General features: G+C 34.7%; 1 protein-coding gene across 1 annotated transcript in view; it reads left to right on the top strand.

The window, feature by feature from the left end:
- The first annotated feature begins 7,725 nt into the window (after positions 1 to 7,725).
- Positions 7,726 to 17,540, top strand: part of sptlc2b (serine palmitoyltransferase, long chain base subunit 2b) — a 40,247-nt gene continuing 30,432 nt past the window's right edge. Inside the window, exons 1-3 of the mRNA XM_084091109.1 lie at positions 7,726 to 7,967; positions 15,534 to 15,728; positions 16,285 to 16,439. Of these exons, the coding sequence (XP_083947235.1) occupies positions 7,821 to 7,967; positions 15,534 to 15,728; positions 16,285 to 16,439 (497 nt within the window). The 5' untranslated portion in view covers positions 7,726 to 7,820. The remainder of the gene's footprint in view (positions 7,968 to 15,533; positions 15,729 to 16,284; positions 16,440 to 17,540) is intronic.

Genomic DNA, 17,540 nt, shown 5'->3' with positions numbered 1-17,540 from the left:
TGTCAGACTTGGACTTGATATTTAAAAATAATGTCAGTATCATTAGCATTTTACAGCAAATATTCATTGTTCCATTCTGTTACTTACCATCACACATAACATTTAGGAAAAAAAGAGCACATGGCCGAGTAATGACAGTGAATAAATGTCATGATGTTATAATTTTTAATAGATTTACATCATAATCATAGAGTAGCTTCATGTGATAGTGAGGTTAATCGACTCTTATAGTTAGAAATGCTTATCTTTTCTCCAAAAATGTCATTGCATTTTATATCAAAACTCACATGATGATTGATGATTTTTTTTTAATTCTAAGATATATTCATTTATAAATAATAATAAAGTAAATACACATGATTACATATTTTCAATTCAAAACTGCAACATTTCACAGCTTTGTTTTTTCTATACTAAAATGACATAAGACAAATAAAATTAGAAAATATAAAATACTTTTAATTCATAGCTCAGACTCCGCCTATACATGTGATAAGTGTTTTAACAGAGTTTGAAGTAGTAAAAAGAGCCCCTATTACATCTGAAACTGCATTATTTAGATTTATGACTGCATGATTTCCTTATAGGCTGTAATTATCTGCCATAAAGATGATAAAATGCCAGGGTTGAAGAGCTGATATAGCCAAGCTAACTCAAATATGTCTTTCTAAAAAAATCATCATTTCTCTGGCCATATTGCTGTCCAATGTATAGTTTCTAAAGTTATTTAGGTTTCCTAATTGAAACATTTTACGCTTGAGTAATTTGGAGTTGTATGATGTATTTTGTTCCTACATTTTATTTATTTCTTGAAAAATGCACCCAATTTGCATAATGATGATTAAATGTCCTCAATAATTTAAAGGGCCAATAAATAACAACAAAATCTCTGCTCCAAAAAATGGTTTAGGGATTTATGTGTTACTTAAAGCAATGTTAGTCCCATTTATCATCTTTGATTACTATTAATGTATCACTGGAAACTTAGCAGCCACCAGATCCACAGTTTAGCTAATTTACAGTTTTATTGCATATCATTTTGAATGTCTGTGGATGGAATGATCAGGCTTAAACATGTAAGAACACTTAAGCATGTGATGTATAAAGCATTATCAGTTATTGAGAGCTCAGTTTAAACCAATTTAGCATGAAATATTTTACTTTGCTTAATTTTCCTTGTGTGTTTTATTTCTGCTCTAATTCTTTTTATTGCTAATTAGGATCCAGTGAAAAACAGATGCATGCTTTATGCATCAGTGTAGTATCTATACGTCTTTTTTAATATCCTTTCTCATTTTGTTTCTCATTTCGATTTCAGCATTGTCCAAGTGTTCAGGTGTATTTAATTCTTCAGGACAGGCAGATAATGAGTCCTCTCTTTTCTGTTGTTTGCATCTCTAAATGCATGGAGCAAGAAAAATGAGTTTCTCATTGATGACAGCCTAAGGAAATTGGTTCTTTTGCTAGCTTTTGTATGGTTTGAAGAACAAACAACCAGCACATTGTTTTGTGTCATAATGGAAACTTTGGCAAGCGAACAAAAGCTAAGATTGATAGGTTCTTATCTGCTGTCCACGGAGGAACAACCAGCAATATTCCAGGCTGGTTGTTTCAGTCGATTGGGGAAAAAGCTTTTTGTTCTTTTGGAGCGGAGACAAAAACAACTTTTAAATAGCGTTCAGCTGCTCGTCTGAAGCTCCAGAGCGCTTCAGAAAAGAAACTAATGGTTGTGTCAGTCAAACAGATGCCTCTTTTATATTAACCAGTAAATAGCCATGTACTATATGTTTATTAATAAGACTTGACTGACTGTTTATTGGTGATTCTATGTGCACTTTTGGCCCTGGAAAAATATTAAAATCCATCCAATAATTGAACCGTTAAATGATGACCTTTCAAAATTTGAGAAATAATTTTACTGTAAAGCTACTTTGAAACAACGTCCATCCTGAAAAGCGCTTGAGCCCTTAAATCCCCAATCATTTTGTGGAAATACCTGCGGTGTAAATATCATTTGAGGCAAAATCTTACAATGGCTAATTTGAAACGTAGTATTTTATACAGTTAATGATAATCACACACTTTTTGCATAATTTGACAAAATTACAGCTTGATTTGAAATGACAATAAAAAATATTCTGGGGGCTGTGGTGGAAATTACGTCACAACTCAGGGACTTTGATGTAAAGATTGATATATAATTTTCATAAATATTAAATAAGAAAAAAAATCACTCTTTGTTTAGGTTATTATAATGTAATAATAATCATTTTATAACAGTTATTTTATGGTTTTAGCACAAAGGTAAAACAAATACATAAAAAGACATCTGAAAATTAGCAAAAAATAAATGATGAAGGCATGGTGAAAGTTTTAATGACCATTATATAAAGAAAACAAAATCTGTTTAATCACCTGATTGGAACATAAAAGTGCTCAACACCCTTGTATGCGAGCATTGTTTGTGACATTATATAGAATAAACAGCATAAATCTGCTAAAATGACATATTGATGGCTACCAGCAATATTGTGGCAAATTCAGAATGAAGGACAGTGTAACATTTGTCACAATATTGTTTTGGTGGTTTTATTCAGTACCCTATCCCTCTCTCTCAGATAAGATCAAAACAAAACATGGACACTTGTAGAAATTAATGTACCACAAAGAATCATTGCAGTATATTTTATTTCAATCTTAGCTGTAAATCAGAGCCTGTTCTCGTTTTGTCTTGCAAAAACACTGGGAAAGATGGAACCATTAATCTTTGCATTGATAAAGAAGGAAATCCAGTCTGCAAATGGACTGATATGAACAAGATCAGTTGGCAGACCTGCTTTTATTGTTCGCTTATTGCATCATTTTTCATGCTGTTGTCTATCTGTGTGTGGGGTTTTCAGCCATGATGAATGTAATGCTGTATGAAAACATGCCTTCACAGAAACTGATGTACACAGAGCTCTTTCCTCGAAAGTAGGATGTGGGTTGCCCAAATATTCTCATTAGGAACTCTTGCAAAAACAAGGAAACAATTACATATGCAACTTATTTAAAACCTCCTAACTAAGGGTGTTCCAATCGCTATCGGCCGATAATAGCTTTGCATAGTTTGATCGGTGGTCTCTTTAAATGCCGATCAGATGACGCAAATCTTGCGGGACAATTTTTCTATGCACAGGCAAAATTGCTTCATTACATTCACCAATCTGGCAGGTCTTCCAGGTGTCCGAAAAGGACAATAAATTTGCAACGTCTTTTCTCAAGTGAGCATAAACATTTGGGAAATAGTTGCATGTGTATCAATATATTGGATCCATGCAATCTGTCTTAAAGTGATAGCAGCCTAATATTCCGTCTGCCATTAATGTTAATCAAACAAGAAAAGACAGAGAAAACCACTCATTACTCTACATTGAAGACTATGCAGTGTTGTTTTGCATTTGATTACTTTCTGTTGATAAAGACTTCTGTTTTTTTGTTCTGTATTATAATTATTTCACAGGAATGCTATATCTGTTAAAATCTAAGCTGTTATCTCTAAGAGAGGAAATGGCATATGTTGCTTGTCAATAAATTAAAAGTTGTCAATTGATGATACTTTCTCATTGCTTAATTTGTTTAATACATTGTTGTTTAGAATAGTATTATTTATTGTGGTGATCGTATCGGCCAAAACTGCTTCCAGTGATCGTAATCAGGCCCAAAAATCCTGATCGGAGCACCCTTACTCCTAATTCAACACACAATATTTAGTCTATTATTTGTCAAAGTTTTTCTGGAAATTGATTTTTTGATGATTGGGGTGAAGTAGTAGTTCTGTCAGAGCAGTGCTGAAGGCAAATATATCTGTTAATCAAGACAAGAGGGATATTAAATAACAGACACACAAAGGGGGTGGATGTGCAGTCTGGTTGACTAAGATGATTTAATATATTTTTAATTCAGCAAAACAGGATGGGCGGGTATAGCAAACATAAAAAGAGGAAGATCTAGATAATAGGATGAAGCTAACTGAATTTTATATTGAGAGTGAAAGTAAAGAAATTACATCTCATCACAGTTAGAAGAAAATTTGTTTAAGAAGGTGTGTTCGTCACAAGGCAGGGAAGGGCATTTTTTTAATTTTATTTTTATGTCTCTATCAATTTTTGAGTTTGGATTATTAGCCAGGCTACACAGGAGTTTTAATTGGAATTATTGAAAGAAATTGGACACCATCACACAAAAGTTTTAGACAAAATTAGATAATTACATCCTTAATGTTGACTTATTATGCCTGTGAAAATGTACTAATAAAGACTATTAAAGTGAACCATACAATTTTTTTATGTTAAAATACTTCCTCATCCTAGCTTAATCTGCAGTAACAATGATCATAAGTCAGTAAGTCATTTAGGTTGATTTCTGTTAAATGTGTAAACAACAATGATTACATTACATAATAATAAAAATACTGTAAATGCTGAAGAACAGAAACTCAGAAGAACAGACAGAGCATGCTCAAGTTGCATGCAAAGTTGAGGTTTATTATAAGGATTAACTATTGTATATAGTACAAAAATTAAAGGCCTACGTAATGAGATTGAGGGAGACATTTTCACTCTACATGTTGAGTACTGCGGTACACACTATACTAAACCTACAGGCCATGACCCAGCACAATAGCAATGTCAAATTCTTCGTGATGAAAACCAACGCAGAGGATACTTATTTTCCTCGGCTCAAGTAAATATAGCATGATGTTCCTCAGAGCATTTCCTTCTCTTTTTTACCTAGCTTTTAAAATAGAACTTATTACGTTAAAGTGGTTCAAATGTTGAATTATATATCTTACTAAGATGTGATTTTATAGTTCATAATCTTTATTGCGTTTTAGTCTGGGACTATAGGCTTAAGCCTTGTCTGTGAAACTGCCTATAAACCAACATTTGGTGCCAAAAGCTAATCCGAGGAGATCTATAATACATGGAGAAAGCTGTTAGCTTTACCATTCATCTTCAATGGCAGTGTGTGGCGTAAGTATGTGATTTGAAATCTGGCACTGACGACAGAGATGTTTATAAGCCATGTTCTTATCTGAGGTGTAAATGTGATTATGACTCATCAGTCTAGAGCCACGGGAAATTGTGTCATAGCAATGATGATTGGTTGATGTCATCATGAGAATGTGCAAAGTCTCAAGTCCTTCACCTTCAACTGAGCTCTGTTACTTTGCTTGAAAAGAAAAAAAAAAAAAAAAAGAAAGAAAAAAACACACAGAGAGTGTAGTTATGGCCTCCACCAGTAGGGGCTAAAAGGGCAAATGCAAACCAAGAGCTACTGAGTTACAGCATGGCAATTTTTTATATACATTCTTGTTTATGTTGTGCTGGCTATTATTGGCAGTCATCTTGGATTTATACTGATACCTTGTGGATGCAGAATCATGCAATAGTTTTCTCTTCTGCATGCCATTGTAGAAATGGCAAATTTGCAGTGAGCCATGATTAATACATTCTTTGAGCGAAAGTAATAATGGGATACCAAAATGAAGAGAGTTATATTTAGCTGGACATGTGATCTTTACATTGCAGCCCCCATGAGGAAAACCTACTGCATGTCAAATAAAATGTCAAATATCATCTAATTGTATATTATATTAAGTACATAATGATGAGTGCACTCTTGAATCTGCAAGCCTTTGACCTGAGATTGATTGATTTTAAATTTGATTAATGTTTTTTTTTTTTTTTTCATATAATTATTATTTTATTATCTGTTTTGTTAAGGTTTGTTGAATATATAGCAAAGACAATCAGAATGCCTCAAATTGTGCTAAGGTTAAATAAAAGCACTCATTTTGAAAAAGAAAATAGACATTATCTTTTTTTTTCACTGTAAACCCTAATAAATTGGCAAAACTCAAATTAAGAGCAATCAGTTTCATCAAAATTTCCAAGATAAGAAAGTTTAAGTTAGCAGAAATGTTAGGTTTTTATTTTGTACTCATACACTTTAATTTCTCTTAACTTGAAATATTAGAGTAAACTATAAGCTAACTCACACATTTCATTCACAAAACTTAAATATTTTAAATAGTGAAATAAGTTAGCTTTAACTAAATAATTCTGTAAATGCTAACTTGCTAAATGATACCCAGAGGCGGACAGAGTACACAGCTTCATTACTTGAGTAAAAGTACAGATACCCCTTGCTAAATTTTACTCAAGTACAAGTAAAAGTACTACAGTCAGATGTCTACTTAAGTAAAAGTACTAAAGTACTTGTTTTTAAAAGTACTTGAGTATCAAGAGTACAAGAGTACATTTTCTAAATATTGCATTACTACTGCCACAGTGCTTACATTGGTAAACACAGCAAACACTTGAAGCGAAAACTATCATTAACTTGTTCAGAAAATTGAAATTGTCTGGCGAGGTGGGGCCACAGGTTGGCACATTCCCGGGATGGACCTGCTGCGTCTTCATCCATTGTTTCGTCCATGGTTTCGTCTCTAATCTAAATCTGACCATGGAGGTGACTTTGGCGGAAAGCTGAAGGTGATTGCTGATAGGCTGTCCCAATCAGTGGCGCCTGCACAATCCAATCACGTTTGAGAGGGAACCAACAAATTGAGGGTTTCCGAGATTTTTTTTTTTTAGAAGAAGTAACGGGTACTCACGGTTATGGATAGAAATGTAGTGGAGTAAAGAGTACAATATTTGCCTCTCAAATGTACTTGAGTAAAGTCATGAGTACTCCTCAAAAATGATACTCGAGTACAGTACAGATCCCTCAAAATTGTACTTAAGTACTGTACTCAAGTAAATGTACTCCGTTACTGTCCGGCTCTGATGATACCACAATGCTTTGATATCATTAGCATGCCATAGACATTTCTGAATGAGTTAACATATAGCTACCTGTTCTCAAACCAAGCATGCTCTTGTCACCATGCGGTGACACCCCCCAAAAACCCAACAGAACAGAAACTCTTCTATTAGCTAAACATTAAACACTACTTAACTGCCCACTTCACATTAATCTTGCAAAAAAAAGTGACATTTTAAAATGTTCTCTCCCTTTAGAGTGTTATGCTGGGAAATATAAATACCAGCCCAGTTTTACTTCAATTTAAGTATCATAAAATTCAAAACAATAAAACAATTCTGATTACTTAAAATGTGTTTTGTGAACTCAAAACGAAAAAGAAAGTTCTATATACTCATAAAAGTTAATTTGATTGAACTAATTTGTTTAATTTAAGTTTACCCTACTCAGATCAATTAATTATTTTGAGCATTACGGTTTACAGTGCATCTTTCAAAACGTATTTTGTACCTCATTTATGAAAAGTGCCTAGAGGTGCTGAAACTCTTAAAAGCTAACTCTTTTTTTTTTTTTTTAAGACATGAGCTTATTTTAATCATATACAAGAAATTTTAAGTTTCATGGTCTTTTTCACAAAACAGATCTCAATGATGCTTACACCCAGTTAGATATTTAACGTAACCTTAAGCCTATTATGTCAGAGTTTCCATTACTCTCTAGAGCTTATCTCGTATCCAATAAAAAACGCGTTATGTGTGACGTAAGACAGAAGGTTGGTTGGTTCACGCCCCCAATGACTTCAGTCGGATAATAAATATTCATTAACAAACCACCACGCCCACAAAATGTCCCTCAACCCTATTGGCTGTGAGTGTGTGTGGAGGGCGAGGTCTTTCCAGTAATCTAGAAGTGGGCGTGTTTTTGTCATTCGACGGTTTGGAGGATACGGGAACTCCAGTGAGAGATTAAACAAGTGAAGCAGGAGACCACGCACACATCCCCGGCCTGCCATGACGCAAAACTCCGCTAGTAAGCTTCTAAATGGAGATACCGTTCACCGGACGAAACAAGACAAGAAAGCGAGCGGAAATGGGTTCGTGAAGAGCCATTGCGTGTTCCAGCAGCAGCAGAAGAGATACCGCCGCCCGGCGGAGAAGGTGAGGCCGCCTCCTGCCATACACACACCCGGAAACACGCTCCAGTGTACACACACAGCAGCTGCCACTGCTGTTTACTATGGTTACAGTAGATAAATGCATTCTGTTTCATATAGAAATTATAGTGAGTTACGGGTTTTGTTATAGGAATGGAACGTTGATCGTGTTTATTTTCGTGTGGGTGCGGGTGTGGGTGTTTGGGTGTGTGATCTCATTAAAGTCTATCATGGTTTCAGGAGTTTTCTTCAGTTCAGTTAACCAGCCGAAATGAAAATAACTAGAATCTTCTTATATATAATATATATGAATATATATGTATGTATACGTGTGTGTGTGTGTGTGTGTGTGTGTGTGTGTGTGTGTGTGTGTATATCCAAACTAAAATTCTAAAATCATAATTTTATTCATATTTTTTATCATATTTTAGTAGCTGTTAAGTTAGTACTTTTTATTTTTGATAAATGCCTGGTTGGAAATTATTATTTTAATTATAATTATAATGCTTATAATTAACTGAGAGTAATAATAACATTTTAAAATACAGATTTCATGTGTGTATATGAATATATACACACATCTTCCACAATATATGGGTTTTAAATGCTATTTAATGGCATCAGATTTTTGTTTGTTTTTTACTCAACAGCTATTCAAATATGGGTAACACTTTACAATAAGGTCCATTAGTTAACCTTAGTTAACATGAACTAAGAATGAACAATACTTCTTCAGCATTTATTAATCTTAGTTAATATTAATTTCAACATTTACTAATACATTATTAAAATCAAAGGTTGTATTTGTTAACATTAGTTATTGCACTGTGAACTAACATGAACAAACAATGAACAGCTGTATTTTTATTAACTACCACTAACAAAGATTAATAAATACTGTAACAAATGTATTGTTCATTGTTAGTTCATGTTAGTTAATACATTAACTAATGTTAACTAGTGAACCTTGTTATAAAGTGTTACCAAAATATGATAATAAAAATGTGAATGATATGATGACATTGCAATTTCAGTTCAGAGATCATGATTCACAAAAATATCATAATTTAACATAGCTATGTCTTGTTTGCAATCACTTTTGACTCAAGAATTATAGTTATTATAACATACCCTGAACTTGTGACAACATGCCCAGGTCTCATAAAAAAAATGTAATGTTTGAAAAGTTGAGACTAAATTTTAGAGATACACCGATACAAATTTTCCCCCCAAATCCCCCAATTAATGCTATAAACTATACAGGGATCCTTCTCATGTGGTACAACTATAATATTAGAGGTTAAAATTAACAACAGAGCCCAAACTGTTACATTCTGCTATTCATTTTCTGATATAATTATTACACAAAAATAAAAAAATGTTAACTGTTTGCACACAACTCAGTTGCACATAAGGTAGTTTTCCTAAACGCTTGTCTTCATGACAAATTTATTCAAACATACACATACAGCTGTTTTATTGATGTCTTTCCGCAGTTGAAACACTGATCGTGCGATTACATGAGACATGACACATTTCAGTAAGTTGTACTGTATCTTTTAACATACCTTCTGATGTTCATTCATGCCATAACAACTTGTATTAAAGTAGAATAGATGTTACGTCACATTAAGAGCATCACAACACCCTTTATTGTTTGACTTTTGTGATAGAATGGACAGAATTTGAAAGCTGAGACGTTTCTTATCACAAGTAACAAAGCACAAATCTCCTTGTGATTATTGGATGGGATGCGCAGCACACTACAAATAATGTTTGGTGTAGGGAAAACCACAGATCTGGCAACCCTGGCTTGAACCACAAGTGAATCATAGGGTCAAATAGAGCCTGCTTTAACGTTGTTATTTATTAACTGTTAATGTGTTATTGTCACGTAGACAGCCCTAAATTCAATATGAGACATTTTCTTCACACACAGTATGAGTTGCAGTCTGACACATTTTCCACCTCCTTTTAATTGACAGGATATAATCATCCCTGATCATTGGCTGTTTTTAAACAATCAGCCAATGAGTGAAAATAATTGTTTTTATCGGCCAATACCCGATCGTGCATCCTTTTGAAATTTACTCAGTATAGCAATTTTTTTATATAACCTGCCTTATTGCTTTTTATTAACAGCTAGGATACTAAATCATAAAAAAATTAACATTTTTAAGCAAAATGTTTAAGTGCCATTCTTCTGCTAGAATAAACTGTCCTTTCCCTGACCTGTAAACTGAGATTAGTGGTGGTTCTCTATTGGTCTTGAACACATAATGTTAAACTGCTGTTTCTTGTCATAGCTGCTACTTTATTGTGAATTTTAACGCAGTCTAAGCTCCATAACCAGTCAGCATCCAGAACTGCCCGTTTTATAAAATAAATTGTTAGTTAATGTGCATTAAAGTAGTTGAACGTGTACTGAAACTTGGCTTTAATATATCTTCAAGTATTTCACATTTAAATGTACATGAACTAAACATTATATAAGGTAAGTTAATGACTTGGTTATTATGAAGTTATTATATACTGCCTACTTTTAATGCTCAACATGAAAAGCCCATTAATGTTATTTTAAAGCCCATTAAAGCAGCCCATTAAATTGTGATGAGTGGTTAAGAGATGGATAGATTGAGTTGTTTGGGGTTAGTGTTCACTAGCGTTTGCTTGTCTCTGTTTTGCATTGACACAAGCTTGGAAAATAACAATGTAGTGTTTTGTCATGTAACTGGAGAGAGCAGCGCTTTGTTCTTTGCAACCTGAGGATGTTTGCCCAGAGCACATGGGAGCAACAATTTTTCCATGAAAATGAGCATGTTGTCAAGCTAGTTTTTCTCTTGTTGGGTCATTGAAATGGACCTTTGGGTCAGGTGTGCTGTGAAGCATTGTTTTTTTATTTTTTTTTAAGCTAAACGCAAATGCACACGCACACATAAGTAGGTCTGGTCAGTATATTGATTATTAATATATATATATATATATATATATGTAATATTTAATAAATTGAATTGAAAAATTTCAGTTCCAAAAATTATGTTAATGTTAGATTCCTTTCTGTGAATCAGTTGCATAAACATAGCCATTATGTTAAGACTGTGTCTTAAGTACTAGTATGACCAACTAGCAGTTAGTCAAGGGGCAGTCAGACTTACTTTTTAGTATCAAATTATAGCCTACCAATCTAAGTTTTTATGTAACTGACTTGAAGGGATAGTTCACCCAAAAATGAAAATACTGTAATTTATTACTCACCCTCATGTTGTTCCAAACCTGTAGCCTAAGACTTTTATTCATCTTATGAACACAAATGAGGATCTTTTTGATCAAATCTGAGAGATTTCTGTCCCTCTATTGACAGCTTTTACTAATCCATATGAATTAAGTGGTTTAGTCCAAATTTTCTGAAGAGACTTGATCACTTTATATGATGAACAGATTGAATTTAGGCTTTTATTCACACATTGATCAGTGAACATAAACAGAAGCTCAACCGAACCTGCTTGACACGCGAAAACAAACCTTTTGCTGAAGCTCAAACGTGCTGCGTAACACAAGAATGAACATCATTGGTTCTTGCTGAAGCTCAAACGTGTTGCGTAACAGTGAGAATGAACCTCATTGGTTCTTGCAGAAGCTCAAATTTGCTGTGTAACACGAGAATGAACCTCATTGGTTCTCACACGTCAAGAGAACATGCTTGAGCTTCTGTTTACTTCAATTGATGTGTGCGTTGATGAATGATTTATGTGAATAAAAGCCTAAATTCAATCAGTTTATCATATAAAGCGATCGAGTCTCTTCAGAAATTTTGGACTAAACCACTCGATTCATATGGATTAGTTTTACAATCTCTTTATGAACTTTTTGAAGCGTCAAAGTGGTATTTTCTTAGCTGTCTATTGGAGGGACAGAAAAGATCAAAAAGATTTTAATTTGTGTTCTGAAGATGAACGAAAGTCTTATGGGTTTGGAACGACATGAGGGTGAGTAATTAATGACAGAATTTAAATGTGTGGGTGAATTATCCCTAAAACAATTTTGAACAGCCTTAAAGAAAAAAAATGTGAAGACTAACTTATAAGACTAGTCTTAGCAGTTTATGCAACCGGCTCTACGCCAAACTGTCCGTTACAGTGAACTGATTAAAAAATGATTCTGAACAATTTGTTTCAATGTTCAAAAATGTCATGACAGTCTCTATGTGGCATTTTTTTTTCCATGTATTAAAATGTTTTAGTAAAACATAATATACAGTATATAGGTACATATTGCTGTTAACTATCATATATTGTATTGGTGTAAAGAAATAAAAATTGTTAGCTAAATAATAATCTTTGTGTTCCATTTAGTAAAAATAGTGTTGTAAACATGCCTTTATTAATGATAATTTTTAATTCGATTTTAATTTTATTCTAATTTCATTAACGTTTAAACGGAAATTTAACAACTACTCAGGACACCCTATCTGTCTGTCAATCTGTCTGTTTTGTGTTGTCAAAATATGGATATTTCGATATTTATTGATAATGAAATATCTTAAACGGTCCAATACTCCTTTTCTGCAGTATTGATACACTGATACCAACTACATTTTCTCACTCCCTCTTCTCTCCGACAGCACATTGACACACACCCGCCTCCTCTCACTCACTCGTCTCATTCTCTCTAGTTGAATAGTGCTTGTATTGCACATTATTTAGTCATTCCCACAGGTTTCGCACTCACACCAAAAGCGCACACACCAGTGATCTATATACAACCCTCTACGCACACCTTGGCAATAGAATTGCCATTGGCTAGTCAATTTTTTTGTTTACTCGCCAGACTGATATATTATTGTACACACACACACACACACACACACACACACACACACACACACACACACACACACACACACACACACACACACACATATATATATATATATATATATATATATATATATATATATATATATATAAATATGAAGACTTTAGATGCAAAAGCCTCTTAAGTCTGTCTAGAGTTTTTGTTTAATATTAAAGGGGACCTATTATGCCCCTTTTCACAAGATGTAAAATAAGTCTCTGATGTCCCCAGAGTGTGTATCTGAAGTTTTAGCTCAAAATGCCCAACAGAATTTTATTTACAGCAGGGGGCGGAGCCTAAGCAGCCGCGATCAGAGCCAGAACAGGGAAGATGATAATAATAAAACAGACAGTCACAGTAATGGTGTTCATTTCGACCATAAAAATGCCTACAGAGTCAGAATATATGCTGTATGGAGTTGGAACAGGTATAGTTTAGTTTAATTACGATTATAACCTATTTGGCATTGCTTGTATACACTATTAATGCAAGCCTGTAGGACTCCGTCTGACGATCTGAATTGTCTGAATGATGACACAAAATATACTGATGAGTTTAATAAAGTTTACTGTATGTCACACAAAAGATGAAGCATCAGTTTTTCTTCAGAAAATCACTGTTAGAGCTGAGTAAACAGTATAAGAAGTGCATAAGTAACTTGCATAAATTTCTGTAGAGTTGAGGGAGCATTTTCTTTGAAAACAAAATGAATCCACCTCGTCTTCAGTGGCTGGCAGATTTCAAGAGTAAATAGAGAGAGCTATGTGAATGAATACATCCAGCTACAACACCTTCAACGCTTGGGAGATGCTTCGACGCTTCTCGTGAGTGCATTGCTGCAGCAATGGCTGATGTGTACAACTCGCAGTGAACTCGATCAGGGCGGGTCTAAGTTATAACGGCAGTGTCAGTCAACACTCGTGGGCGGGGCCTGTGGCTTTAGTGATGTCACTAAAGCCACATTCTGAAAACAGGTCATTTGGAGAGACTGCTTATGATTTATGGGGATTTAAAAAAAAGGAGTGAGTGGATTTTTATCACTGTAGGGTGGTTGTGTACACACACTGCCAACACACATTTATGTCCAAACGCCATACAAAAGTGAATTTTGCATAATAGGTCCCCTTTAACATTTATATCAGGCTCCTCCTATAGGTTTCTACCCAAGTACCGGCATTTCTGAATGGGCTGAGGCTGGGATTTAGTGAGTTTGAAGTGAAAGTATTTGATGAACGTATACTATGTGCAGAGAGGATTCACTCTCATTTTTGACAGAGGTGGCTTTTAGAGGCTTTTGCATCGGAGGTCTTCATATATATTAGGTGGCCGAGAGCTGTTGGACATTATATCGATGGAACTCTCGTATGCATGGATCCATTGTCAAGACTATGAATTTATGGCGTGCTGCTTTTGATATTGTGTAAACTTTTTTAACATCTCTGTAATTTTTTTTCTACAAAATGTCTACATTGTGTTTTACATTTTATTTTTATATTCTTGAAGTCTACCAGGGTAGGGATGGGTTCCAGATTTGTATAGTTGCTTTTTGTTTTGTATTTTTGTGTTTCTTGACTTTAAAAAAGAAAACTCAATAAACAGTTGTAAAAAAAAAAAAAAGATATATAAAAGAATATACGGATAAATGTAATAAATAAAATATATCATCCAGCCCTACTATAAGTAGTTTCAGTAGTTTGAGGTAACATTACTTACCCATATTTAAAGAATGGCTTTATCTGCCTTGTTTCAGGGAGGATAACTGACTTACAGTTTTGATAACTGACTGACTGGCTGGGTAAATATAAGACTTCCCCATATTTAGCAATGTAGGTTTTCCCCACAAAGCCTTTCATGCTCAGCGCTTCCACAAACTGTGTTAACCCTGTGACGTGCTTCAGCTTTACGCAAGAAGGCTGATTCAGGATCTGGAACAGTGGGATCAAGCCATTCCTTACTGGAAGGACAGGTTTTAGAGTAGGGTGGCCGTGACTTGATCACATGCTGTGAGCAGTTTCAGTCCAAACTGGATTTCACATTTTCCATAGAGAATGTGAGTGAGTGATTCAACTGTTATTTAGTTATGCAATGGACTTCTTGCAACCACTTCTGCGTTCTACTTATAGTTTCCGGTAACAGTGTTCAGCGCATCTACATACATGAGAACACAGATTACTACTACATTTATTTATGACTGTCAATTTATTAAAACAATTAATCATGTTCACTGCATTAACATGAATTATCTTGACTTGATCCTGCTGAAATGTTCCTATATATGTTTTTTTTTAACTGTGCATTCTGAATAATAAATAAATATATTTCCCCACTAAGCTGCAGCAGTCCATTGCTCGTCTTCTCATTAACAGTGTTTTTCTCTTACTGATAATATTTCATACCTGTTGAATTCACATTTTTAAATGAATTCGACTAATAAAAAGGAGTGCTTGTGTGCGCTGGTGCTCTTATTTCAATCTTTTAAAGTAGTTTAATGAATGCACAGTACGTGCCTTAAATAAATGTAAAGATGTTAATATTTAATTAATCTTAACGCATACAGCGCTACTGCGGACAAGATTACAGCGGACAAAATAATCTTATTTTCTATCAGGTTAGCTGTACATTAATTTTTTTTTTAATGCCGTTGATTGTGTGCTTTGGTTTTAATTATGTGACACTCTTTGTAATCAATCAGTTGTTGTATGTTTTCTCCCAACAGAACCATCATGCTTCATGCGCTTCACCGCTTTACAACAAGCCGTTTGCCGAGTCGTTTGAGGAGACGCCACTACTGGTGGCCGTCCTCACTTACGTGGGCTACGGCATCCTTACCATTTTTGGCTATCTGCGAGATTTCCTGAGGGACTGGAAGTTTGAGAAGTGTCATCTGGCCAGAGAGAGAGAACAGCAGAAGGTGGAGTTAAAAGATCATGATTTGTTTGTGGTGCTTTCCTTATTACCAAAAATTTTGTTTTGCGCTGAATAAGCCATTTCACATAACAGATGTTAAATAAAGTCAAGACAAAATAACAACTGAATTTACACAAAATTCCCTGTTCAAAAGTTTACATGATTTTTGTCACCTGGATGTTCAACGACTGTTTTTATGTTTTGTGATAGCTGTTCATGAGTCCCTTGTTTGTCCCGATCAGTTAAACTGTCCACTGTTCTTCAGAAAAATCCTCCAGGTCCTGCACATTTGTCTGTTTTTCAGCACCAATTTCCAGCAGTGATTGAATTATTATGAGATCAGTCTTTTCACACTGAGGACAATTGAGGGACTCTATTACAAAAGCTGTAAATATTGATGTTCAAGAAGGCATTTGTCTTTTGGGAAACATGCAGCTATCTTATGTAGCTTATGAAGAGCACTGCTAAACAAAAAATAAGAACATTTACCTCAATCACCATGTTCAAATGTTTACAACCCTGGCTCTTGTTATATTTTTCTTTTGATGTTATGTTCCCAGGATTTTGTTCCACTGTACCAGGACTTTGAGAACTTCTACACCAGGAATCTGTACATGAGGATCAGAGATAACTGGAACAGGCCCATATGCAGCGTCCCTGGAGCCAAGATGGACCTGGTGGAGCAGGTCACACCTGACTACAACTGGACCTTTGAGTGAGTGTTAAATTGTGCTTACGCCAGGACATGATCCAGTCTACCAGATCCCGTCAGAAGACATCTGTTTGTCTGAAATCTAAAACTTATCAACAGGGTTTTGTCTGATACCCTAAACCAGTTAAACACAAGTTTTTGATTTCCAAACTAGTCAGCACGAAGTGATGGTAAATATAAGCAGAGTTTATTGAAGGATCTTAGTTGCCTCTTTCTTCGTCTGACCACTATAAGTGTTATTTTAGCAAACCAAAGGCAATGGATAATGACTGCTTCACAACATCATGCTGTGACGTCAAAACCTTGACACGGCTCGACAATAAGGACTGCCCGATGGCCCGGGGCCAGCGTGAAAGACACACGGGCCAGTTGACGTAACTTGCCCGATTGGGCCAGTGCTGCATCTTCACAGAAGTTGATCATTTGCTCATTTTTAAGCTTTGCCCATTTAAATATTCAAGCGAACATAGACACGAAAGTACCCGCGTCTCTCAGTTTAGTACTCGTGGGCTTGTCATAAGTTTTGTGTACGCAGCAACGCGCATCCAGAGCGCGCAAATACTTTCACGTCTTTCTGAGCTTGCACGGACATATACACACAAAATTGTAAAATTGGCCGTCTTGTTGAGTATCATCATAAACATAGTCGGTTATGTCTTAGGTGAACTTAAACATGTGAGATAAGATGCATGTGTATCAACATATTGTATCCATGCAGCTCTTAAAGTGACAGCAGCCTAATATTCCTGCTGCTGACTGTTATTATATGTTAATCAAACAAAAGACAGAAAAAAAGCACTCACTGCTCTTGACTGAATAACTGTGATAAGGGTTTATCTTTATTTATGCAGTGATATTTTATAGTTGATTACTATTTCTGTACCTGAAAATCTAGTTTAGACCTACATTAAAAACCTGAAATCTCATTTGTATATGTTTGCTCTGTTGTATTTATTTGTGCTATTGCTCATAATGTTCTTATTTTATTACTGACTGTCTTTAACAATATTTAAAATTTATATTTATGTTAGTAGTTTTTGGTGTCCTAACCTTATTTATTAAGATTACATGGATCAAAAACAACTAAAACAATAACTAGGCCTA

This window comes from Abramis brama, assembly GCF_963993115.1.
Source record: "Abramis brama genome assembly, chromosome: 18".
Taxonomy (NCBI): domain Eukaryota; kingdom Metazoa; phylum Chordata; class Actinopteri; order Cypriniformes; family Leuciscidae; genus Abramis; species Abramis brama.
Note: the sequence above shows the minus strand (reverse complement) of the source record. Positions and strands in the feature narration are given on the sequence as shown.